This window comes from Emys orbicularis, chromosome 2, assembly GCF_028017835.1.
Source record: "Emys orbicularis isolate rEmyOrb1 chromosome 2, rEmyOrb1.hap1, whole genome shotgun sequence".
In the NCBI taxonomy this organism is placed as follows: domain Eukaryota; kingdom Metazoa; phylum Chordata; order Testudines; family Emydidae; genus Emys; species Emys orbicularis.
This window is the reverse complement of record NC_088684.1, coordinates 141,458,274-141,485,952: the sequence shown is the minus strand read 5'-3', so window position 1 is coordinate 141,485,952 and position 27,679 is coordinate 141,458,274. Positions and strand designations below refer to the sequence as shown.

Sequence of the window (27,679 nt, the reverse complement as noted above, 5' to 3'; positions counted from 1 at the left end):
CTAAACGGAACTCAGCTCCTTAACAGGATCTCCATCTCCGCGGCCAGCCAATGAAACTATTAGAAGGAAGCCGTTGGTACGACAATTGTTCCTCCTACCTGTCTCTGAACGGCAACAGGAAGTTCCCCCCTTCAGGAGCCCGCTGGGCTTCTCGTGTCTGCAGATGAAGGCTCGGCACCACTCACAATGTTTTCTTATCTGACAGCAGCTGAAATGCAATTAAGGGCAGGGGTGTTAGAACGGAGACAAGGCAAAGAGCTCGTGCACAACAATGAAGAGGTCTCTATTGTTCAGCAATAACCATCTCACAACCTATTGGGTTTAGTTCTGCTCTCAGCTACCCCAAAAAGCTCCATTGACTTTAGTGAAGAGGCCAATGCAGACTGACAGAATAGACTGCGGTCCATCACACACAGCATTCACTTCGCTTAGCACCGAAATGCAATTTCCCCACTGGGGGTGGGAAATGACAGGCGTTACTACAGCACCAACAATGCTACACGAGTGTCTTGATGTAAGGACAAAGGATTTGCCTAATTGCAAAGCAACAGGGGAATTTAGATAGGCAAAAATGGGACAAACTCACCCCTGGTGTAGCTCCATTGATGCACAGGAATGAATTTAGATCTGGTTAGTTACCCGAGATCTGGAATTTGAACCAGACACTGGAGACTCAAAACCCTACTCTTAGGAAAAGTGCCATGAGATCTTTCAGGATCAAGTCTAGACAGGAAAGAATCTAGAGAGGAAGGACAGCCTGACTATGAAGGCACCAGTCCGTGACTCAGGAGATAGGGATTCAATTCCTACCTCTGCCAGAGACTCATTGTGTGATCTTAGATAAGCCACCTACTCAGTCTTTGGCCCCATCCAGGAAGGCACATAAGCATCTGCTTGATTTTCAGCATATGCTTAAATGCTCCCCTGAATCAGGGCCTCTGTGCCTCCGTTTCCCCATTTGTGAAATGGGGGTGATGAGAATACTTCTCTCTCACCCTTTATCTATCTAGATTGTAAGAAATTGACTGGCACTACGCAGCTGTACAGCTCCTACTGCAGTGTGATCCTGATCTCATTTGGGGCCTCTAGGTGCTACTTTAATACAGATAAATAAACCACAAGTGCTCAGAAACTCTGGTTTAGACCTCAGACAACTGGAAGGGATAAAAGCCCTCAATGAATTTGGAACAAATTGTACACAGCAGCCAATAGCACCGACTGATGTGCTGTTGAAAGATTTATTTACATTTATAAGTATATATCAGCCGCGAGAAAAGTGACAATTATGGCAAGACAAACACACTGGTTTATTGCAGCTGTACCGACTGGTTTGTTCGTTTGAGCCCATCGTGAATGAAGAGTTAAGAGCTAACTGAAAGAAGAGTTAGGACATGCAGAGAGACTATGAAGCAATGTGTCTCGTAACACAAGCCACTTGGGTTGGGAAATCAACCACAACAACACTTCCTTTAAATTACACAGTGAAGACAGTATTGTTATCTTAACAATATACGCATGTTGCAACACGAGTATATTGTCCACCTGCCCTTAGAATTAACATTGAAGTACTTTACATCAATAGGGATGAGCTGTTCTGTGCAACTCCAGTTATCCACAGAAATGGGCTGTCAAGAAGTGTGGGGGAGACATGGCCCTGCACCCCTGCGATTCACCCTGACTCTCAGCCAGCCAGTAAAGCGGGTGGTTTATTTAGACGACAGGAACACAGTCCAAAACAGAGCTTGTGAGTACAGACAACAGGACCCGCCCCCCAGTCAGGTCCATATTGGGCGCCAGGGATCCCAGACACTGGTCTGGGCTTCCCTCCCCTTCCCCAGCCAGCTCCAAACAAACTCTCCAGCCCCTCCTCTGCCTTTGTCTTTCCCGGGCCAGGAGGTCACCTGATCTCTTTGTTCAACACCTTCAGTTGGCACGTTTGCAGAGGAGGGGCCCAGGGCATCAGTTGCCAGGAGACAGGGCGTCAGCCATTCTCTGTGCAGACACCATCACACTGGCCCTCTCGGGCTCTGCAACAATCACACCCCCTTATCCCACCACCTAGATACTCAAGAACTGCATAGGGGAAACTGAGGCACCCACACAGTATTCAGAGAGAACATTAAGAACATTCCCACTTCGTCACATGGGCATTCGCACAAATAATGTTTCTTGTATCACAATAGCAACCAGAAAGCTTTCTACCCTCTAAGAGGGCCATGCAGCGGTCTGCATTTCCCCTGCAACAGTTCCATTCACTAGCACATTAAACGGAATAGGGAGCTTCATCTCATGAACTATTTCGTGTGTTAGTCGTGGCATCAACTGTGGCTGGGGGGGTGAGGGGGAGGGGAAAAAAAAAAAAAAAAAAAAGAGGTCCAATCCTATTCAGGGGCTCAGCACCACGCAGGGTCAGGTCTCGAGTCAGCAGCTGCCATGAAAGCAATTTCCCACCGTCTACCTGCATAGGGCCAGTTCAGAGAAGAATCTGAAGGAGTCTAGTTCATGTAACCTACAGCTTCTTCCAGTCCTGTAGTATACAAGTTACACAGTTTGGATGCCCTTATGTCCATTTACCGATGTAAACAGCCCCCCCCCCCTCTTTTATACCTGTGAATTTGGCCCATATTTTGGTATGGCGTTAAGAACCTAACACCTAGTTTTTAAATTAGCTTTTCTCTCCGTCACTGGAGGTTTTTAAGAGCAGGTAGACAAGCAGGGATGGTCTAGAGAATACTTAGCTCTGTCTCAGTGCAGGGGACTGGACTAGATGACCTACCAAGGTCTCTTCCAGCCCCCCGTTTCTATGGGTCTGTAATGCACGGCAGAAGGGGACTTTGAGTCTGTGTGGATACTTATGCACGGCCAAGACAAATCAACAGAATCTCACCGAGACCCAGTAAAAGTAGTACGCTCGTCCACAACAGCATGTAACGCAGACTTACTGTATTAGTACACAAGCCACAATAAGGACGACGGACGCTACCACTGAAACCACCACTAAGGCAGTGATGGTTTGTTTCTTCTGATTGGCAGCTACCACTGCAAGGAGGTCTGCGTGTTCGCATCGCGTCCCGACGAACCCAGAATGGCAGCTATGAAGAGAGGAGAGAGGAGAATTAAAGAAGAAAGCACAGAAGCCCATGCGCACCCAAGAAATAATGATCCAGTCATTGGGATTCTCAAAAGGCATTTGGCAGTCAGATCCAATGGGAGTTAGGCACCTCAGTCCCCTAGCCAGAGAGTAAAGAGTGGGACAGTGACAGGCTAGCAATACTTCAAATGCCAATTAAGGGGTTGATCCTGCAGCCCTTACTCTGGCAAAGCTACCACTGAAGTCAAAATCAGTTGTACCTGATCAAAAACCTGCAAAGTAAAGCCTCGAGCACGTACTAAGCCAGCAGCTCCTTGCAGCCCCTCAAGCAAAGTTTTCAGGCCTCCAAAAGCCATCTATTTAGGCTAGATTTTTAGAATGCTGAGCCCCTGCAAACACCCATTCAAGTCTTGGGACCAGCTGGGGGCACCACTGAAAAATCAGGCTAGTAATTTAGGTTATGTCTATGCTGCAGTTTAAAAACCCGTGGCTGGCCCTTGCCAGCTGACTCAGGCTGCAGGGGCTGTTTGATTGCAGCGTAGACATCTGGGCTCAGGCTGGAGCCCAGGCTCTAGGATCCTGTGAGGTGGGAGGGTCCCAGAGCTCAGGAACGTCTACGCTGCAATTAAACAGCCCCGCAGTCCGAGCCCTGTGAGTCAGAGTCAGCTGGTGTGGGCCAGCCATGGGTGTCTAACTGCAGTGTAGACAGACCCTTAGGTAACTAAATATGGATTTAGGCATCCAGGTTTGACCTTTTTCCCCTTTGTGCCATGAAGGACAAGGGAAGGTGGGTACTCCATTCTCTCTGAAAATTCCAGCCCGTGTGGTTTCCTTAGAGGTAACGTGCGACTCCAAAGAAAATGCAACAAGTTATACTTGCCAGTTCTCATCCCAAGAGAAATGCAATGAGCACTATACAGTTATATAGGCCTGCTGCCCTGAGGAACAGTGAATCCCTTCTCTTCCGTTTCACTTGTGCTCACACAAGCAAAACACTTTGCCACAGGAAGAGACTTACACACATGCTGGCTTCTCCTCTTGCACCAGAAACCTGCAGGTCCCGTGGAAGCAGAACTGACTGTGGGAGTCGGGACAGTCGTTAAAATGGGATCGGACTGCGGCAGCCACTGGGGGACCTAGATGGGGTGAACAAACAAAGATACATTTTTAACTCCACGTGTAACCCACACACCTTCGGGGTGTGGTGTCCTGTCCTATCTAGTGGCACCGAGACCACTTAGAGAGCATTAAATAAGTTTGCTCTACAGCCTTAGCTAAGAGCCAGTTGGCTTTTAGCTCAGGCAGTAGAGGCTCATGCACTAAGCTCCAGACGCCCCAGGTTCAATCCTGCCCACCGACGACCGGGGTCTCTCGACGGGACACATGCATTAGCCAAGTCTGAGACAATTCTCTGCCCACAGGGTTGCGCTCTAAAATTTAAATAGATAATTGTATCCCTGCCACAGAATTCCACCAGATAGGTTTTCTGAACTATAGTGGTGTTCTCCTTTTCTATTAAGCACTGAAGAGTAATTTTTGTAGAACCCTCTTGGTTTTGCTAGACATATTCAAAGCGACCCAGGAGATTTAGATACCAGATTCCTGTTAGTATTAATGGAAACTGGACACCCAAATCCTTTAGGTGGCTTAAAATAATCTCAGCGTCTCTCTTTAATCAATTCTCCCATATAGGCAGGGCCCTTATTACTATGATGTTTTATTTCTATTACTGTAGCATCTAGGGGTCCTAGTAACAGATCAGGATCACATTGTGCATGGTACTGTACAAACAGACTCCTCCATTGTGATTTGAGCTCTAAGATTAGCGTAGTGCAGGTGAGGGGAAGGGTGGGCATGAGGGAGGGGCCACAGAAACCAGGATGCGCGACTGGCAGCACCAGAGTTTGAAATACTCCATGGAGCCACAAGAGAGATGCAGGATGGAGCAGAGTAAGGTTCCCCCATGCCGCCCTGCCAAGGTGCTTCAAGTCTGTCTTGGAGGAACCACCTCTGGGATGAGAGGAGAGTTCAGTCTCCATGGCCCAGCCAGTTCTTGGCCTCTCTGTTGAGGCTGCCAACAGAGGGTGCATTTTAGCGACAGTTTGGTGGTCGTTCTCCCTGATGGATGCTTGCCCACGGAGAACCAGACTAAGTTCCCCCATCTCATTTCACACAGGCCACCATATCACCCAAGTAACATTTGGGCACTGCTAGGCTGGTCTGAGTGGGTGACTTAGAGAACAGAGCCCTTTGTTTCTATTTACCAATCCCTTGAGCCAACAAGACACCCTCCTCCATAGATTCCTAGAAACATGGAGGAAGGGAAGAGTTCTGTAGGAGAAGAGCAAATTCCATTTCCCCTTCCAGAGAAGCCTCACTAATACCACTGCAGGATTGGAGATTTTTAAATAGGTATTTGCAGTCCTGCCATTCAGACTGGTGTAGATGGGACAAAGAAGCTGCATCTGTTGACACCAAGTGTGAATTTGGCCCAGAAGCTGTAATGAAAGTGATCGAGACTGCAGGCTGAGAAAAGTCGGGAGAGCCCAAAGGGAAAGGAGATTATCCACTGAACGGGGTCTGGATTTGTTCTTCCAACCCTATGAAATCAGAGGCAAGCAGCAGATATGTTTAAGGGGCCCTTAGTGGATCATTTCTGATACACTCACAAAATAAGCCTTTGTGGCACTAGAAGAATTTACTAAACAGCTTAAAGCTTAAAATTCTTGGCCTGGATGAACCTGATGAATAATCAAAGACTCATGCGCTTAGAGAGTACTTGCCAAAGATTCACTGCACTCTTCCATTTGTTTTCTTGTTACGAAAGCACCACCACCACAATAGCGTGTCGCAGAGATGTTCTAGATAGAAGACACTCACAAGAAAGGGGGTCTGCTTTAAAAGGGACCTCTTCCACCAAGCGTGATAAGCACAGTGCTGGCGATTCTATATAATGAAACATTGTGAAGTCAAGTCTCAGTAGTAAGGACAAAGCAGAGCAGAGGAAGAGAAGTGGGACACAAGAATCCATCAGAAAATACAAAAACTTCCCTGCCCCCCCTAATTGCTACACTGTTTTCCATTTTGTCCTGTGCTGTTTTAAATTATCGTTCACAGCCGATACGGAAAACCAATATCCTGCTTTTGGATTAGCCCTCGTAGAAAGCACATCCGATCTCCGTCGTTTCAAAGCCCCCCTCGGGTTCCTGTTTCCACACATTTCTGTCGGGCATGGTAATTAAATCCACATCTCTCAAAAGCTCCGGGTCCCAGGGAGATTTTAAACCAGTTTGAGTGTTAAGGATATTGCGCGGGAGAAAAGGCTTTGTTCAAATCATGTATTCACGAGGTGGCGGCTGGCAGCCTGGTTTGGTACTTGAGCAGCAGTGGGCCAGTATTGCCATGTGGGAGACACTGATCAGATTTCCAGCCCAGATTGTCTCATGACACGGGTTATAAGTTCTCCATAGATTTTAAAGCCAGAAGGGGCCAATATGATCATCTTGTCTGACTTCCTGTATAATAGTCCTCAGAATTCCACCTAGTAATTCCTTCATTGAGCCCTGGGGAGGAGTCAGCCAAGGAGCAGGAGTGACTACTTCAATCCCTCTTTTAGGGAAGGAGCATCCCCATCACAAAATAAACCCCCATAACGGAGGAAGGCACCACTGATAACTCCATTGTTACTAGCAGCCAATACTGCGATAGCGGATTTTCTCAAAAGGGACCGATCTCCCCCAACTTTATTGGCATGGAGAAAAAGCGCCGGGTCCCAGCTTTTTCCAGTTGGGGAAGCCTTTAGATGGAAAGCAAAGAGGCCAGCCAGCCTCATATCAGGATCAAGTAGATTGTACGACAGCTGGTTACCATTTTCGGAATCTGAATACATACAGATAAGAGTCAGGGGGAGCCACGTTAGTCTGTATCCACAAAAACAACAAGGAGTCTGGTGGCACCTTAAAGACTAACAGATTTATTTGGGCATAAGCTTTCGTGGGTAAAAAACCTCACTTCAGATGCAGATAAGAGGTTGATCAAACACAAATGGGTCTTATAAAGGTACTACGTACAGATTAGGACAGAGATTGGTTAATAGTGGTGTGCAAAGTTCATGTAAGTTAACAATGATAAAATAGAGTTTTCTTTAAAAAATGAAAACCCCTAATTGGCAGGCAAAGGAATGAATGGGTCACTGTACCGGACTTCTCAGAAGCAGCCCCACACAGTCAGAGAGAAGTTTTTTTCGGAGCAGGGACTGTCTTTTTGTTCTGCTTGTACAGTGCCTAGCGCAGTGGAGTCATCTAGGATTAAGGCTTCAAGGCACTGCCATAATACACATACAATAATAATTGGCATGGAATGGCAAGAGTGAAGCTTACAATGCTTAGTCCTGCCAAGAGCACAGGGGACCTGACTAGATGACCTCTTGAGATCCCTTCCAGTCCTACGATTCTATGAATGGCCAGGACCATGCTGTAACAGTTCTTTGGATAAATGGAGGACTTTAGAGCCATCAATCTGGCAGCTTTTGCCAACAAGCAATTCACTGAGCAGCAAGCAGCACAAATGGGCTTCTGAATGGAGTCTGGCCTGGCCTCTTTTAGCTAAAAGAACAGTGGATGTGATAAAACTGCCCCCCTTCTCATGGCCCAGGCAGTACGGAAGCCTGGCTGTTTCTAATAAGGGTTCAGAGACGCACACACCCCGACCCCCCAGGAACATCTGAATATGGAACTGAAACTTCAGAAAAGGAACATTAACTAAAGCGCATTGGTAGAGGTGGTCAGAAATTTTCCAGTGGAACATGTGTGTGTCTGAAGTGCGAACTTGTTGGAAGCAGAACTTTTTTGTGGAAGTCTTTATTTTATTTTATTATTAAAGAAAGTGTCTGAAAGAAAAATTGGGGGGGCGGAGCTTTTTTTAAGGTTGAAACAGAACGTTTCGATTTTCCATGTTAAAAAAAAAAAAAAAAAAAATTTACTATAGTATAAAATGAAAACAGAATGAAAATGTTTGATTTTTATCTAAGCGAAATGTTTCAACTGACCTGAACACACAATTTTTAAAAATTTCAGTTCATGGGAATATTTCAAAAATTGTTCTTTTAAATCCATTTCAGAATAAAACAAGATTTTGAAATCAGGGATTTTCCTGCAGAACAAAATAGCCAGTTCCTGCCCAACTCTGCTCATTACACACTTTTATTATTGTTATTTGTATTAGAATCATAGAAGATGAGGGTTGGAAGAGATCTCAGGAGGTCATCTAGTCCAATCCCCTGCTCAAAGCAGGGCCAACCCCAACTAAATCAACCAACGCCAACAAAATCACCATAGCACTTCTCTTCCCCTCAAAAGGATGAGAGGTTAAATAGACTCTGAATCAGCAGAATACTTAACAGAAGGTTGGCTTTGTTGAAATCACCACTGTGGCCTGGATTCTTCTCAAATGACTAGCAGTCTATTACAACAGGGCACTAGGTTTTTAAGATATGTGACCCTCAAAGCAGCACAAGCATCCTTTGCAGTTTGGATGCTTCTCTGAAGTTCATCTAGGCTTAGGATGACCAGATAGCAACTGTGAGAAAATGGGATGGGGGGGGGGGAGTGGAGGGGAGGTAATAGCTGCCTATATAAGAAAAAGTCCCCAAAAACAGGACTGTCCCATTAAAAACGGGAAATCTGGTCACCCTATCTAGGCTAATCAATCTGTCGTGCTTCTTTTTGGTCAGATGATAAACCACTGGAATGAGACATTTAAAACAAATCTTGTCCTCTTCTACAGTGTTCTCCACCTAGACATCTCATGAAACACAGATCAATTAAAAAGTGAAGAAAAGTTATCCTCATTTAAAAAGGTGTGAAAGAGGCAAAGGGGGGGGGCGTGTATCCTCAGCTGATGTAATGTAGCTCCATTGAAGCATCAACATCAAAGGCTTTACATTGAGTTATGCCAGCTGTGGGTCTGTCCTAGAGTTTACAGTTTAGAATTTTCTAAGGTGCCTATTTCCTTTAGGTGCCAACTGAATCAATGGGGACTGTGGGTTCTCAGCTCCTCTAAATTAGGCCCAAAATGTCAAGTTCGGCAGCCAAAATTAGTGGCCACTTGTGAAAATTTAGGCCTAAGTCACTTGCTGTAGATCACACTGAAAGTTTGAGGCAGAGCTGGGAATAGAGATTGTCCCCTCCACTCTGTTCTCCCTGCATTACCCACAAGGCCCTCCCGTCTCCCTTGATGGTAGCATCCTGGTTTAGCAAAACTCGGGACAGGCAATGCAGACCTGGATGCCATTTTACACCGATCCCCTCAAAGGGGTGGGAGAATTAGCGGGTCCAGTTTTAAGCCATCTCCATCAACCCCCTTAATGATGAGCCACATCGCACATGGAGATTAAATGTAACCTCCCTCCTCCAAACAAAACTCCAGGACAGCTACTCTTGTGCGTAATGGCAGCAAGAAAGGAGCAGTCCCTGCCGGGATACCTTTCGCCAAATGGGCCTTTAACTTCTTTGTAAGAAAGAATGACTGAGGGCAGCTTTAGTTTATGACCTTGCCTCAAGAAGCTGCACCAACTGCAACTTTTATTGTTGTACCAGCCCACATCAAAGGGCTGGGACTTTCCTTTTGTTCCTCCAAACCAGAGAGCTTTTCCCATCCTAATTACAATCCCTTGGGGACCATCCATAGACCAGCCGTTTAATCTTCTATTTTAGCTTCATCGGCTTTGCACCAGAACAGTCTCCCCATGAGCATTCAGAATAGAATTCACTGACCATCTGCTTCAGGATTCCTTTGAACTGTGTTGCAGACTGGTAGTTCCGAGTGGTGGAACAAGACCCTGCTGAAATGCTCTTGTCTACCATCTTTCAAATGGTATTCTATAGATAGTTGCCACATGCCTTTGTGGGCACTGATGGGGATAAGACTCATGTACTGACCTTGGGAAAGCAAGACGGACAATGATCTAATCATCTAATGTGTTTCTCAGATATGCTTAAGGCCAACACCGCCAGGACAGTTTCAGAGTCTGATTCCAGACACATGAGGCTAGCAAGGAGACAGCTTTCTAGAGTGTAAGGAAATGCTCCCATTTTAGCCAGTTCAAACAGCGGTGGATGCAGCAAGACATGCAAGCGTGTGGCGATGCTTTTCTAAATCCCCACCACTGGGGAATGTTTTATGCAAAAAGCATTCCAGTTAACTGCAAGACAAGTTTTTTCAAACTTTTGAAAAGAAAAAAAAATATCACTAAATATAAACCTTCCAAGATAAATATAATTGTTATAATATGCACATCATCCCAGCTCCACCCCATCATCGGTTTCTTTCTCCTGCTCCCCTTTGCTTGTCTAGTACCTGCCTTTTTATCCATGTACAAAGGCAGTGAAAGACACACACACACACACTTCCCCCTCCCCTCAGCTCCCCTGTAAAGGATTTTGGGATGCAGCTTGTAAAATGGACTCTCTTAAAAGAGAATGTCCTAATCCTGCCGTCTATGCAGGGAGACCTAGATTTCTGTGCAATGCTCCATTACGTCACTGGGACCCCAGGCAATTGTCTGGAACCACCAGTGCAATTCTGACTAGGATGGAAGCGACCATCTCTCATTGGTTTTATTGACCAAGTTCCAGATTGGTAGCTATAAAACAGTTGCCAGAAAGTTATAATCACTCAGATTGCCCTCTTCTGCACAAAGCCAAGGAACTACATTAAACCTTTGGCAATAGTGTATTGCCACTCCTCACAAAACACTCAGTATGAACATGAAATGAGCTATAGCGGCTGATCCACATGTATCAGTGTGATCACATCACTGACTGGTGTAAAGCCACCAGTCAGGTCACCTAATGAAGGGAAATGAACTTGGAGGGCACCCTCCAGATTCTTTCTTGCCACTTCCCTGTGTGGGGCTGGCGACTTTTATAGCCTTCTTCCGAAACTCTCATATTCCTGGCTGTAGTGCAGATTGATCCGAGGTCTGTTGATATCCGGTCTGTGTAGCAAGTCTTCGGTCTCCCCCTTGAAGTGATTGTGGATGGAATCCAACCAAGAGCCATCCCACCGATAACACTCCAGTCTCCACTGAATACGTCCATACCAGTGTAGCCTAGCCTCCCTCAACTGGTCTTCAGATGAAGCACCCTGCATGAGGCCCCCGACAACCTCGTTCTGTTCCTCATCATGCAACGTCCAACCATCTGGCCATCTCAGCATCTTCATTTCCGTGGTGGAGAGCATCCTGATTTCTTCTCCTGTGGCTGGGCAAGTCTCTCAACCCATCTTAATGTATGGAACAATTACAGTTTCACAGTCTGTCATGGAGAACGGGGGTTAGCTCCTACCGTATGCGCCACACAGCTTTAGTACGATGCCAGGCATCACTCAGGAGGGCACCATTGTCAGCAACCATTAAACCTAAGTATTTAAATTCTTTCACTCTAAGGGCTCTGCCTGTGATATACTTCATGATGGGCCCTCCTCCCTTAGTTACCATAGCCTTGGTCTGACCAGCTGCACATTAAGCCCAGCCCACTCAAAACTATGTTACCACTATTCAAAGTTGACTTGTAGGGTCTCAATCTTCCACGCATCACTAAAACATCAGTGGACATCTTGTTCCAAGCTGGCTCCCTTCCATATTCTCACTTAGCCCATCCATGACAACCAGAGACAAAAAGGGGCTCAGCGGAGCCCTGACGTAGGCCAACATTTATGGGAAATTCTCTACTGTCCCCGATTTGGTTGTATCCTGGATCAGATGGACATATCCTTCTGGCATGCTTCTCCATCACAAGCTCTACCAAACTAGCTCTCCTGGTACATGATCATATGCCTTCTCCAGGTCCACCCACAGTCTCTTTTCTCTGAGCTCCTCTATGAGGACTGGTAGCAAAAATTGGCCTCAATTGTGCTCCTTCCTGGCATGAATCCATACTGACCTTTCCAAATTTCAGCCATCCCATGCAGACGCTTTTCAATAATCTTCTCCCATACTTTCATCGCATGCAACATCAGCTTAAGTGGATGATAATTAGCACACAAATATCTCCTTTATGTTTAAAAATAAACATACTACCAAGCTTTTACACCATTCAGCCAGCATTTTCCCTTTAAGAACACTGAACAAACTTTTAAGATACTTGAAGCCTTCCTTTTCCAATGACTTCACCACATCCATTACTGCTTCATCTGGCCCAGGTGCTTTCTCCATTTCCTTAAATGCCTCTGCAACCCTTCCTTTTTATGCTATCATGACCGAGTTTGGCTTACATAGCCTTAATTTTTCCATTGGGTTCTGCTCATTCATCCCTCTTTCAAAAGAATTATTTTACTGATTGAGTCACCATTCATTTGCAATAGAACCATGTTCATTTATAATGCAGCAAACAAACTTGTTCAAATGCCTCATCGTTTTCTCGCTTGCCTTGGAGAGTCTATAGATGTCCTCCTAGCCTGTTATATAGCTCATCACAGACCATACTTTTAGCTGTCAACGCTCTTTGCCTCCATGTATGACATCTTATCACTGCTGAAGCCACTGGCCTACCATTTTTCAAAAGTTATCTCCCCCCCACACACACACACACACCCCCCCAAATAAATTCTTTAGCTCAAGGACTGCACCACCAAGTCTCCCTTCTTATCCTTCCCAGCACTAGGCCCATTGCTTCTAGGACTTCATGAGCTATTTCTAGCAAAGCTGACTCCAGTTTGAACCAGTTGTCCTCCACACCTTGTGTAGACTTCCTGACTACACACACGATTCAGTGTTTGTGAAGATTCTCTCCTTGCCATCTTTAAGTTTTCCCCACTTGAGGCCCTCTGGCACACAGGGGTTCAGCTACTTCTGAGGGCTCTGCATTCAGAAATTCACCCGTCAGAGTCTGGGGGGTGGAGCTCAGAGCCAAGGCTCCCGCCCACACTTGAACATCGACACTGCTATTTTTAGTCTGCTAGCGCAAGCCCAAGACAGTTGACCAGGGCTTGGAGACGCACTGCTGCAGGTCTTTTTTGCAGTGTAGACATACCTTAAGTATTCATTGAAGTAATCATAGAAATTTGAGTAAACCAGGCTGTGGTCAAACTGGGTTCTAACGAGCTGCCAGTGTGATTGGCACCAAAATGTTTCAGACCACCTCTCCTCTTCCCCCGCTTCCCAGCATGGTTCCAGCAGAACCTGGCCCTGCTTGTGCTAGACAGTCAAACTAGGTTTGAATCCACAACCAAGCTGCAGTCATGGTGTTAGCCTCCGTGCAATGACCAGGGACATGCCAGAGCCAAAAAAGTTTCATCCAGATCTAAAACCTCCCCAAAGTTCAGGGTGCAGCACTACATGCCAGGGCTTTGGATTGGCCCAATACATTGAGAAGAGCCAGAAGCAAAGCTTAACTGCTGATTCCCAAATTTCTGGGGAGTCTACAATGGACCTGTTCTCTAGAAAGTACTCTACGATCTGAAAACACCGCAAAGTGCTCTGTGATAGCCAAAGATCCTTTTTCTGTGCCTCTTTTCTCAGCACTCAAGAGAGCAGCCTGTCCACTGACAAATGATGCTACGCAATCCGACAGTTTGTTGCAACCATGTAGTAACGTTTGCATTGCCCTTGATACTTCAGTGTTACAAGAATGCCCCAGCAGGGGAAAGAGTAAGAAAGATGTTTTGCCTCGTTGAGCCTGCACCCTTGGCAAAATGAGATCAGCGTGCCTACTCTAGGTGCTGACGGTGTTCCCAGACCACCTCTTATGAAAGGGAGGAGCAGCAGCAGAAGGAACGTTACTGGGATGTATTCCAGCTCCCAAGCACCTTTGGGTTTCACACACCCATTTTCCTCCCACCTGATTCTCCCCCTTCCAACTGACCCTCAGCATGGCTGATTCCCAGAGTCTGGGGAAGATCCTTACAGCGGTGAGATCTTATTGAGTTTTCTATTTTCAAGTCCCCCACCCCCACCCCTAGGGGCCCCTCCACCTTCCCCTCTCTGGCTGGGTCCTAGGGTGACCAGGTAGCAAGTGTGAAAAATTGGGACGGGGTGGGGGGTAATAGGAGCCCATATAAAAAAAAACCCCAAATATTGGGACTGTCCCTATAAAATCAGGACATCTGGTCACCCTACTGGGTCCTCTCCCCTCTTTTGCTGGTATATGCCCTTTCTTGGGGCCTGATCCAGAGTCCACTGAAGTGCCTGGGACTCCTTCCACTGATTTTGGATCATGACTTTGGTTACTCTCATAGCAATATAGGAACTGCCACACTGGAATCAGGACGAATAGCCCATCCAGTCCAATAGCTGTCTTAGAGCAGCTGGTACCCGATGCTTCAGAGGAAGGCTGATACTGTTCACAATGAACAATCTGCACCAGTGCCCCTCCACATAGGCAATTCCCAAATCTACCGGTCTAATCCCTCACATCTCCGGCTCCAGTGGCTCCAACTCAGCGTACCAAAATAGGCTTAATATTACTTTTCTCTCTCCCCAGATGGAAACCCCGCTCTCCTCCTTGCCAGCTCAAACTAAATCACGAATCCTTGGCATGAGCTGTCTGCTTGCAAGGAGAACAGGCAGGAAAATTCCCCATTTCTAAGCTATCTGATCCCTGCCTCTATCCCCCTTTCTCCCTCTGCAACAACTTCTCAGCCAGGGAATGGATTCCTCTTTCTCGCTCTCTCTCCTCCTGCTTATCTTCTGTGGGTTGCATGATCAATGCAACCCCTCTTACAACAGGCCACTTCGCTGTATGCAGTTTCAAGACCTTTCCATGGCTTCCCCTCTTTCAGGATTTCCACAAGTCAGTCACCTGCTCAACACTGCAAAGGGGCTGCCCATGACTGACATTGTTCACATAGCGCCAAAGGGGCATATATGGGGAAATCACTGTCTAAAGATCTAATCAGAGCTGAATGTTCACCAGTTTTTCTCCTCTAAGATCTTGAGACACCTAAAGCTGCACACGTCATGGTACCCATCTGCCAGAGAAACCAGAAGGCTCTGACACTGACTCTGACCTTGAGCAATTCACTGCTCTTGTACCTCAGTTTCCCCATCTGTACAACAGAGGATATTGCTACTTAACTCAGGGGGGTGGAGAGGATGAACCTGTTCTTGCTTGCAAATCATTTTGAGTTCCTCAGATGGAAGAGGCTCTTAATGAGCGTAGCATTGTGATTAAGAGCAAAGGGAGACATTGCAGGGTTTAGAATAGAATGGGTCTCTTAGGCTTTTGTTATCATGCAACCAACTCGGTCACAGAAACTATGTGAGCAGTCCTTCGGATCTCTCAGGTTCTTGGGCCTTGGCTACACTGGCACTTTACAGCACTGCAACTTTCTCGCTCAGGGGTGTGAAAAAACACCCCCCGAGCGCAGCAAGCTACAGCGCTGTAAAGCGCCAGTGTAAACAGTGCCCCAGCGCTGTGAGCCGCGCTCCCAGCGCTGTAAAGCGCCAGTGTAAACAGTGCCCCAGCGCTGTGAGCCGCGCTCCCAGTGCTGTAAGCTAATCCCCTCGGGGAGGTGGAGTACCTGCAGCGCTGGGAGAGCTCTCTCCCAGCGCTGGCGACGCGACCACACTCACACTTCAAAGCGCTGCCGCGGGAGCGCTCCCGTGGCAGCGCTTTGGCATTTCGAATGTAGCCAAGCCCACAATGAAACAGCAATTACCTCAAACTACTTTTGACCAGCCCCTCAACTCCTGTAAACTCAAGCTCTATTGAGTTCAGCTGATGGGAACTGAGGCTCAGGGAGGTGAAGTGACTTGCCCAAGGTCACACAAGGAGTTTGTCGCAGAGCTAGGAACTGAACCTGGGTCTCCCAAGTCCCAGTCCAGTGCCTTACTCACAAGGCCCCTCTTTTTTAGATTAGCATCACTATATAAAAAGAGTAAAAGGAACAACCTCCCGCCCCACCACATAAACCACTGCATTATTGCCATTAATAAAGTGATCTTAAAGATAAGAAATTTACCAAGGGTTGTGGTGGATTCTCCATCACTAGTAATCGTTAAATTAAGATGGGATGTTTTCCTAAAAGCTCTGCTCTAGCGCAAAGAATTAATACAGGGACGTTCTATGGCCTGTGTTCCGCTGGAGGTCAAACTGAATGACCACAGGGGCCCAAGGCCAGAAGGGAATCTGTGAAAAGGGTTTTGGATCAACCCATATCAGAGAAGGGCTGGAGCTGTGAAGTTCAGATCCAAACTGAAGCTTGGTTCATGCCTCTTTCTAAACTTAAAAAAAAAACCAAAAAACAAAAAACTGTTTTCTTAGCAAGATTCTGATTTTTGCTTTGCTAACGTCTGTCCCACAGTGAAATCTCACTGTGAGGCTACATAAACTCAAGGGCAAGCTCTCCGCTCTGCTCAGAGCACAGAGTTTCCTTTTACACACAGTTTTCATTCAGTCGGACTCCCAATCCCTTCAGCCTAGAAAGGAGGTTTTATTCCACGGCCAGGAGTGATATTTACAAATTTAACTTCCAAGAGACACAAATGCCTTTCAACGTGGCGCTGGATAAATAATCAGGTACGACTGAATTGGCCCCTTACAAGCCCTCCAGAGTTTCCCCCCCACCCCGCTTTGAACACAAGTAAACCATGAAAAAAAAAAAAATAGATGACATCCAGCTTGTTAAGTCTCCATCATTCTGGCCAAAGGACAGGACAAACCCTCTACACATGTGCTCTCCGCACAAGCTGTATTTCTTAAGCTTCAGAGGATGCCAGAAAGAGAAAGCGTTGACATGTTTGTAGCCCTTTTAAAACCCTACTCCAGCCCATTCATAAAACCCACTTGAGGTTCTGTGAAATGGGAAAGTTATTGGGGGGGCGGGGGGGAGGGGAGAATCATTTTGTGTTTCAGATTTCACAGTTATTGTACCCGTTTTATGAATGAAGCCATTGACCTAGCATAAATCGATCGGTTACAATGCAAATCGGCACTGCCAACTAAGAGACAGTGCTGGAGCCATGGTGCATCTAACACACAACATCCTACTGCTGGCAATGCAGTCCTTGGAGCCAGGTCATTACACAGACATTTCCTTTTCTCCCTAGAAAGGCAGCCAGTGTCGTCCTCCTTCGGCTGCAATGCAAGCATGCGGACAGCAGGCTCTAGCGGGGGATTTGTTCCCCACTGTGGCTTGCTTTTGTTCTTTGGCAGCCGCATTAAGGGGCTAGGGGGACAGTGGATACCAAATCACCTGCCATGATTTTCAAAAGCAACTGGTGGTTTTGGGTGCTCCATTTAAGACCTAGCCCTGCACGACAAACGTCCGTCGGTGTAACGCTCCTGAGCGACAGTAATACTGATCTAACTCCCAGTGTAGACAGTGCTATGTTGATGAGAGGGCTTCTCACGTCCACCTAGCTACCGCCTCGTGAGGAGGTGGATTAACTATGCTTAAGGTAGCGTCTTCATGCCGCTCGCAGAGGTGGGTTTTTTATGCTGATGGGAGAGCTCTTTCCCTTCGGCGTAGAGCATCTTCAGACGTGCTGCAGCTGTATTGGTACGGCTGCACCTCTGCAGTGCCGTATGGATAGACTTATCCCAAGTGGAGACAAGCCGGCAGTTTTCAGAAAGTGCTCAGCACTCACTCTCTGAAATTCAGACCCCTTTATGGTACCTCCAGTTGGGCACTCAAATGGATAACTATAGGGCCTTCTTCCTTACTGAGAAAGCAGTATTTTGAGAGAGATAGATAGCTATATAAGAAGGCAAAACTCCCATCAACTTCAGTAGGGCCAGATTTTAATCTATCTGGTCTACATCTCCCCGTCTTTGGAAACCAAGGAAATGAAAATAGTAATACCTAGAGCTCTTGCATCAGCAGAGCTCACAACACTTGACAAAGGAGATCAGAATCATTGTCCCCATTTTATAGATGGGGAAACAGAGGCACAGGGTGGTTCAGTGGCTTGCCCAAGGTCACCCAGGAGGCCAGTGGCAGAACCAGGAACTCAACTTGGGTCTCCCAAGTCTCAATCCAGTGCTCTGTGCAGTAGGCCACATTGCTTCCAAATCCCATCTTCAGAGACCAGACTGAGTTTGCTCCAAAACACTGCCCATTGCAGGACCTGCTCCAGAAAGTCTGATTTGTGCAGAGGAAGACAAAACTATTTCTTCTGTTCACCCATAGATATTACAAAGTGTTTGATTTCATGCCCTAGGAAAGAGTCAAGGGGCAGTGACTCCCAGACGGTCTATCCAGTTGTAAGAATAAACATTAAAAATACACACGGACGTTGCGGAAAGGACAACCCCTCATGCACCAGGGCACATGCCAAACTGCAACTAATGGGAGTCAAGAGGAAACTTCCCCGGGGAGTAGGTTATTCTAAACTGACTACTGCAGTCTTCGCGCCTTCCTCTGCAGCAGCTGGTACCGGTGTCTGCTGGAGACAGGACACTGAACTAGACTGACCCTGGTCCGATCCGATATGGTCCTTTGGACATTCAGTTTGGGATCTCCAATCGCACACATGGTAATGTATCATCTTTGGGGAGTTCGGATTTCTTAGTCTTGTCTAATGATTGATAAGGAAGATTTTCAAGGTGCCTAACTGACCGCCAATGGGAACTGGATGCCTACCGGCCACATGGGCCTCTGGAAAAAAAAAAAAAAAAAATCACCTCCCACACCTTACGATTTCTTCTGTCCTATCATTGGTTCTCCAATGTCAGGAGAAAGGTACGGGCAGGCAAAAGAGCGTATTCTGCATAAGCAGAGGTTTTCTAATCGCCTCTCACACTCAGCCAGTGTTTACTAGCTGCCTTATCTAACATGGTCTTAATCTTGGCTGTATTTTTATCCCCTTCCTTACCTGATTACTCATAAGTCCATTTAGCCTTGCTCTGCATATTTCCTGATCGCATCTACACTCACTCACTCTCGCTCAGAAGCCCGGGGCGACTCTGTGGCGCCAGCTATTTCCCAGCTCTGCTTTCGACTGCCACTGAAAGTAGAATTTGGTTCTTGGGCCTCGCTCGGGCTAAGATCCCCGCTGCTGGTGTAGCTGCACGAGCACAAACCTCTAGTGTAGATGCCAGCGCAGCTCTCACTGGTTTCAAACTGGGGTGAACCAGACAGATGGGAAGGCTGCTGCACCACTTCAAATTAGTTCTCTGCTGGGGGGAAACCGGATGATTTACAGGCTTTGTGAAATTTTTTGTAATGAAACGATTTCCCACTCACTGGGTACAGTTTAAGGATTATACTTTTTTTTGTCGGGGGTGCAAGAATTCCTAGTGGCTGAAATGTACATGAAAACACTGGAAGGCTATTGAAGCCACAGGGCTTGATTCCCCTCCCCACCACCCCTCCCTTAGATGGGTGTAAGCCAGAAGCAGCTTTACCGAAAATCAGTTGTGTTGCACAGGTGGAAAACAAAACAGGAGAATCGGGTTCATATTCCAATTCCTAGGCATAAGGGTTCCACTAAATGAATAAAAAGCAACCCCTTGCATTTCTCGTGGCTATCCTGCCTGATCCTAAATGCAGGAAGCTGCTTTACCAGCCCTCAGTGGTGGTAGCATACTGCAATCGCTGTTAGCCAGACACAGCTTCTAGTGACCTATTACGAGGGACGAGCAAACTTTCCAAGGCTAGGAACTTCAGCTAAGCAGCCTCCCCTCCCCCCAGTTCTGACCCTAAAATCCAAAGCGTGCAAGTCTCAAGCTCAAAACGGGATCATCAGGGTTAGATTTACCTGGGCCTTGTCCCTTAAAGTATTTGAAGTCTGCTGACCGGCTCAAAGGAGATAGCTCTGGAAGGACTGAGCAGCAGTGGGGCTTGTGCAAGCTCTGCATGTGTTTTTAAAAAAATAAAAATAAAATACTAAGTTTAATAAAACACCAGTTTTTAAAAAGACTTATGTTCCCCGACTAGGGACAAACCCAGACCAGAACGTTCATGAGAACAAACGCTCTTGAGGGATTTCCAACCCTGCGACTGCTGAGGGAGGGAGTGTGGCCTAGTAGATAGAGCACCAATCTGGAACTCAGTACACCTGGATTCTGTTCCCAGCCATGCCACTGACTTGCTGGGTGACCTTGGGCAAGTTACTTCCCCACCTGTGCCTCAGTTTCCCCATCTGTAAGATGGGGATATGGACACTGACCTCCTTTGTAAAATACTTTGAGACCTACAGATGAAAAAATACTATGTATTGTTATTAATCTATGAATTGTCACCCTTCTGAACTAGGCTACTAATCCGTTACCCCCCCAAAAACGGACTGTTTTTCCATAAACCCCCTTCTTGCATTCAAGTGGCAACATTTGTTTTAAAACCAAACAGTCCCCTGCAGCATTTGCAGCCCAATATTGCAGACCTAGTTTAGTGCAAATGAAAAGGAAGTGGACTAGAAACTGATTGTACGCCAGGTGAAACTGACGCATCTGTTCTGGATGTCCACATTCAGACCTCAACAAGAAGCGAGCAGATTGGATTTTTAAGATTCCTTCAGTTTTAATAAGCTAAGGCCGAGTTAGTATGGCAGGTAAGGTACAAAATTCTTTCCCCTACTGCATTCCCTTGATATTGTAGCAGTGTTGATTGATTCGGGGTGGAATTTTCAAAAGCACTTAAGTGACTTAGGACGACAAGTCTCATTTTCAAAAGCAACTTGGCACGGATGAGCCATTGACATCACTGTCGGCTGGGAGGGTCACTGGCTGCCACTGGCTATGTAGACATATCTTAAGTCACTTGGGATCCCAAGTCCCACGTACAATGCTTTCCATCCTCGCGAGGCAGCCCCCATCATAGAGGGCTGAATTTCAAACCTACAGAATTGACACCTCCACACCCTGTCTATCTCCCCTTCTGACCAAACACTGCCCACGCACCAGAGGGAGTTTCCCCAAGTTAAATTACTCGCATCACAGCAGCACCCAGAAGCCCCTAAGATCAGAGCCCCACAGTGCTAGGTGCTGTACAGACACTGCTCCAAAAAGCTGACGGACCAGACAGACAAGGTGAGAGGGCAAATAGAGGCACAGAGATATGGTGACTCACCCCAGGAATAGCACCCAGGTCTGCTGGCTCCTTATCGGCCACCCTGTGCTGACTACATCAGGCTGTCGCAAACTTTAAGGGGCGCTCTCGGTTTTGTTAGATGGTAATTTTTGGAGTTCGCTTCAAATCACAGGCAGGTGAGATCTATGGATGGTTGGTCTCTTTTGGGGCAAGCTACCGCCACTCCATATAAAAATCTACATGATCCTAACGCTGGGGGAAAAAATCAGCGTATTCAGGCTGAGATCTCCTGCAGGATCTATTGTGTAGACAACGAATGACTCCAACAGCTATGAGATATCCTCCCCCACCACTCCTGCACCCCCCAGCTTTGTTTGAGAAGCCTGGAACTTTGATTATTACCAGACAGGCAAAAGCGAGCCCAGAAACTACCTCTCACAAGTTAGATCTGGGCTTTGATCTCTGTGCCATTATTGACTCTAAAGGCTTTCACAGCTTCTTATGTCCCCCCTTAGGGAAGTCAGGCTAACCATAAACGGAAAAAACAGCCGCTTAGACATAGACGGGACTCCCTTGTGATTAGAATGAGGTCATCACAAATGGGGAGGGGGAGGGGGAAATCTTTTACAACAAAACATCACCTTATCTCGCACCAGTGGTGACTTCTCAGGACTTTGTGTGTTTCCATTGTGGGGCAGTGCAAAGGGTGCTATCGGACAGAATAGAGCCCATCATTATGAATGATCATTCAGAGATAAGTGATCCTTGAATCTCGATACCAAATTACTTATTATTTGCCTCATGGTAGCGCCTAGAGGCCCCAAGAAGCGTCCTGTTGTGCTAGGTGCTGTACATGCATAGAACAAGAGAGGTGCCTGACCTAAAGTGTTTAAAATGGGAGTTTTGCCCCAACTTCAATGGGTGCAGGATCAAGACGACAGGAGGTTGCCACAAATGGGGGAAAAACACAAGTAACAGTGGAATCAAACATCTAAACAGGAAGCTCTCTCCTTCCTCACCCATCTGAAATGCAGGACCCTGCAAAGGGAAAGGAAGAGCCCCACATGTACAACCAAAGAATCGCGAAGGGCCAGTGATTAGAATCAGGCACAAAAACCGGGGGTGTCGTTTGGATTTGGGTTGGACAGCCCCGTCATTCTAAAGCCACAGGTCATTCTCATCCATGGGCCATTCCGCCTGGGTGGAATGAAAGAAGCTGTTTATTCAACCAACTGAACCGGCACCAAACGCTTCCTTTCCAAATTCACGAGACGAAAGAAAGCGGAGAGCTAAGAGGACTTGAGCGATGTAGGGCGTGACCCTCCTCACGCCAGTATAAAATTGAGGGCAACGCCACTGAAGTCAATGTGATAAAAACGAAGCAAGTACAAGGAGAATAAATGCATTTAGTATCTAGGGCATGGCAATTCCAGAGCAGGTAACACATATCTGCACAAGAGAGATAAGCTTTCTAATTTTAGCACAACTCCAGTGCCTTATGGGAGAAAACCCAGGCAGGGAATGGAATGGAGAAGTTGTCGGGGATTTGGAAAGGTGATTGTTGAGCAATAGTATCTCGCGCACTGGGACTGGTGTCTGGCTGGCCCACGTTCCACCTATTTGCAAGGCAAAGTAGGTGTTGCAAAAATATCACATTCCTGAGAACGCCATTGCGTGCGTGCATACATACAACTGCATCCCCAGCTCGCAGCACTTCTCCCACATACTGGTTATCCTGGTCTACTAGGCAGTACTGGACCCAGGAGACTGGATCCAACTCTCCGCCAGAACTTGGAGGAAGTTCAGACCAAGATATGAACTTGACCACTCAGTCCCTTTCAGAGCCAGAATGAGCCACTCTAAGGGCTGTGAAGGAATGGCACTAGCAGTTCCCAAGTGTTTTTCAGCTCACTTAATGTTTGAGCTATGAAGAATCTCTGTTAGCAGTAGGAGGTCTATGACATGCAGTTGAGCAGATCTGATTCCATCCAGCAGAGGCTAGTCATGTTCCCCACACACTAGCCAGCCCACTAAAAGATGCATTAATGTAAAAGAAGGTAACCCAATCCCCTCTTTGCACCACCCCAGACTCAGATACCATGGAACAAGGCCACATCCCAGGGGATCATTTACACATGGGGCTACTGGCATCCCATCCACACTGATCAGCAAGGCTCTGCATGGACCCTGTAATTAACACTACAGTAGCTCTCAAAAGCCTCAACTGGGATTGTGCGAGGTATTGTACAAATACATCAGAGATGGTCCCAAAGAGCTAGCAACAGCATTGTTTGCTCATGGGTACAAACCAGCACTCACCCTGGAGAAGACCTTATTTCACTACAAGCCAGCACTCGGTTAGGAGCCGGCGCATAGGAAAAGGCTATACTGTCTGTTGGTTATTTTAAATGGCTAGCAGCAGGCTGGAAGTGAAAACCTTTCTGGGCTGGATAAGCAGCACACAGACTAAAGTGAATTCTCTCCTCTCCCAGTGGCTTCATGCTCAATAGGATGGAACGAGAGGCAGAGAAAAGAAGTGACCTCTCCTCCACACGGTTCTCTTAAACCAGCCCTGCCAAATCACACATGTGCTCTATCCACTTATTAACACGGCCTAGATTAATACATTGAAGGTAGGGTGTTAAACACGAATCAAATTAGGCCCTGGGGAAGAGGCCAACATTACACTCAGTAAGATAACCACTAAACGTTTCTGGGTTGTTGTTTTTTTGCACTTTCAAGTACAGATCTCAACCCCAAGGCTGAGCATTTTCCAAACATCTGGGCTGGGGAAGGGCCCATCTGAGCTGGAGGACTACTGGAGAGGGCCAGGAAACAGAGTACAGGCATGATGCGAACATCTGTGGGGACCACTGGGTATGATTAGAAAAGCCAGAAGGGGTGGCTGAGAGAGCTAATTCAGAGCTCTAGCTGCAGAAGACATGGTTGAAATTACTATGCAAGGTCTAAGGTTAATATATTAGATCAGTGAACTTACCACTCAAGGCAGATGTTGTGTTCTCCAAGGCATGGCACACAGCTAGTAAAATACCTAGGGAAAAATTTCAAATACAGGTCACATACAATACAACAAGCAAAACATTGATTTAAACAATCAGAAGAGAGACACACAGAAGATCTTATTTCTAGCTGCAGGGGCAGAGTCAAAGATGCAAAAGACCTATAGGTTTTAAAAGGAATCAACAGCTTTTGGGACATATCCATATATTTTAAGGCCAGAAAGGATCATCTCCAACTATACACACACATACACCCAAGATATCCAAGTTTATGTCCTTAGACATAGAATGCAATATACACACACACACCTGATCTATACATGTATCGGTGGATGGAAGTATTTTCCCAACACAACATACAGTAGTAGGAGCAGCAATAGTACTTTGAATATCCATGGAAACTTTCATCCTAGGATCCCAAATCATATTGAAATATTAAATCTCAGTACCCTGAGTGGTATTGTTATACCCAGGTAGAGATTAGGAAGCTGACACACAGAGAGGTTAAATAACTTGCCTAAGGTCTAGGGTTTGATCCAGTGCCCATTGTGGCCGAGGGACAAGTCAGTTGCAGAACCGGGAAAAGGACCCACGAGTCCTGACTCCCAGCTCCAACCAGTGGCTCAAATCTATCCAGATGCAAAGAACTGTGTGTACCATAAGCTTTCTTATCCAAAGATTCCCCACCTAAATTAAATAGCCCTTTATTTGAAACCCGGTTTATCGCATAAATTCCACACTCCCCAATTCTGTTGAGATAAGTAGAGTTCCAGCTCTTATGTTACCAGTTGTAAACAACTGTTCATAAAAATGAATAAAATGTGCACCAGAAAAGCAAAGTGGTGGTAACAATGTAAGCACTAGCCGAACAAGAAGCCTATAGAGCCATATGGGTCTGAATGTGAAGGAAGGATTCTAAACAATCCTTGTTTTAAGAGGATTTAAAGGGGGTGGGGGGGAGAAAGCTAAACACACTATATATTTCTGAAGGTCATTCTTTTTCCATGCAAAGAGTTAGGAGGAGGAAATTGACCACCAGAAGCAGAACTAATAGAAAATCCAGAAAACAATTAGGATTAATTTAGATTCAACTTTCCGGAACTGCAGGCACAGTGGAAATGCAAAGCCAGGTTTCATTGCTCTAATAAGACGGGTCCTTGAGCTGGGGAAAAACAAAGGTTGAAGCCAGGTTTTGTTCAGGCTAAAGTGCTGGTTAGACCCATCAAGTTTAAAGCCAGAAGGGACCACCAGATCATGGAGTCTGACTTCCTGTGTATCGCAGGCCAGAGGATGAAGAGGGGTACGGTTTGGATGGCTTACATGATTTTGGAGCTTTTGCTGTGAGACTTCAGTCTGAAATGGTGGCTATTTCACCAGATCAGCTTATCTGGCAGAAGATTAAGCAGGGAATCTCCCATCATCAAGAGATGGGTCTCCTTGCAAGAACCACCCACCCTGGGAGATTTTTAATTAAAAACCAAAAAGAGCATCGGAACGGACTTTTATTCTCTCTTGAAAATAAGGCCATGACGGCAAGCTGGGAATCCAGAAATCCGGATGCAAATACCCCTTCCTGAAATGTGGAGGGGTTCAGATTGGCGGGTCTTGTTTGGGCCCTAATTAAGCAGAGCCATGTGAAACTCAACCATTTCCAGCCTGCAGGATTCTCTAACCTTTTCTTGGTTTCGGTTCACGAAGCATTTAAACCCCTCCCTCCTGAATCTTGGGTCAAAACAAACCCCAAACCTCAACCAACACTCAGCTGAAGCCAGCTAGTTCTGCTGGCTTGGGGTCAAATCCACCAAGACTCTCACCAGAAACCACTCAATGCCTCTTGCTCATTCAAAGAGCTCATAACCCCTAGTGAGATTGGTCTGAGTACTAGGTCTGCAATGAAAAACAAGTCAGATAAGCTGGGAATGTCACAAACAGGTGCCCAGTTATGAACATTCAACTGCTGAGTTGAGATTGGAGCTATATTGCACCCACAAAAACAGAAGCAGAGATTCAAAGAACAATTGTATGAGGATAAGGACAACTCACTCCGCCTCCTAGATGTTACACACGTTTGTTTAAAGATATGGCCCTTGGAATGCTGGCATTTCCCCAAAACTCAGCTAGATGGAGCACCCTGCTGGACTTCCTGGTGACAGCACACAGAGTGTTAACAACAAGCATATCCAAACTCAGCTGGGAACCTTTCCAGCACCACCTTTGCATGATTTGCTTCCCAATAGATTCTGCTTTTAGTCTTGGGGAAGTGCCTATGTTGACATATTGGGCCAAATTCACCCCGTCGCAACTTTCATGGAGTTGCGCAAGAGAGAACACTAGCTCATAGACTAACACCTCCACAAGTCACCCTCCGGTTAAGCCAAGCTGTGACCGATAGATATGCCACCAGCAGGTACAGACTTAAGAGCAGAACGTTTTATACGTCCTTCAGCTTCAAGCTCGCATACAGATAGGAGCTCCTTGAGAGAGAGAGAGGGGGAGAGAGAGAGAGAGAGAGAGAGAGAGGTTCTCTCAGCTGGGCTTTAACTCCCATGAAGAAATATAAACAGGCAAAAATTATTAGCTAGATCAGGTGTTGGAACCTGTTAAAAATTGATCATCCCACCTAGTTCAAATAGATGCTTCTCTCTGTGGAGTTTTGTAAGGCAGCTGAATACACACACACACACACGTACGTTTGATGTTAGACAGCCAGTGATCTCTTGAAACGCTGTGCCGCCGACCGCTCTTTAATTACAGTTTGCAGCGTTGTTGTATGTATCTGCATGTTGGTCCCAGGATATTAGAGAGACCAGGTGGGAGAGGGAATCTCTTATTGGTCCACTTTCTGTTGGAGAAAGACAAGCTCTCCTGCTATGTAGAGCTGGTAACTGAAGAGCAGCTCTGAGTAGCTGGAAAGCTTGTCTCTTTCACCAACAGACGTTGATCCAATAAAAGATATTACCTCACCCACTTTCTCTCTCTCTCCAGCTCTTTAATTAGGTGGGGTTATAGCCCCCTTTGATTGTAGGAACATAGGGATTGCTAAATCAGATTGGGCTCATAATCCATCCAGACCAATATCCCATTTCTGAGAGTGGCCAGCACCACTTGCTGCAGAGGAAAGTGCTAGAAATTCCACAGCTGGAAGATGTGCTCTCATCCTAATCACTAGGAGTTAAAGATTAGTTTCAATCCCAAAGCATGAAGTTTCACATCCCTTCCAAATCTTTTAGCACTATTCTAATTCTTGACATTCTTGTTATCCATATTATTGCCTAGTCCCTCTTCAGCAAGAGTCTTGCCCGCCACAACATCCTGTGGCAATGAGTTCCACAGTCTACTCTGTTCAGAAAAAAAATATTTCCTTTTACCAGCTTTTATTTTCTCATCTCTTGATTCCACTCAATGTCAAGAGGGGGCTACTGGAGGGAGATTCTCTGTGGCTTTGGAATTCTATATGCCTCTGTCTGAAACAGCCCCAACAGGATTACTTTCAAAGCATGTCACAACGCACATCTTTTCCACCGACTGCTGGAAAACTGAGCAGGTTTGGAAAAGTGGGGAATTGTTAGAGAGAGGGAAAGTTGAGCTTTTAACTTGT

The 27,679-nt window shown here is 46.3% G+C and overlaps 1 protein-coding gene across 1 annotated transcript; it reads right to left on the bottom strand.

The window, feature by feature from the left end:
• Nucleotides 1–24,114, bottom strand: TGFA (transforming growth factor alpha; the record flags this gene model as incomplete). The annotated part of the gene is made up of 4 exons (XM_065399685.1): nucleotides 1–208; nucleotides 2,943–3,092; nucleotides 4,110–4,227; nucleotides 24,060–24,114. Coding segments are annotated over 4 exons (531 nt in total), but the record flags the coding sequence as incomplete, so codon positions are not given.
• Between the last annotated feature and the right edge of the window lie 3,565 nt (nucleotides 24,115–27,679).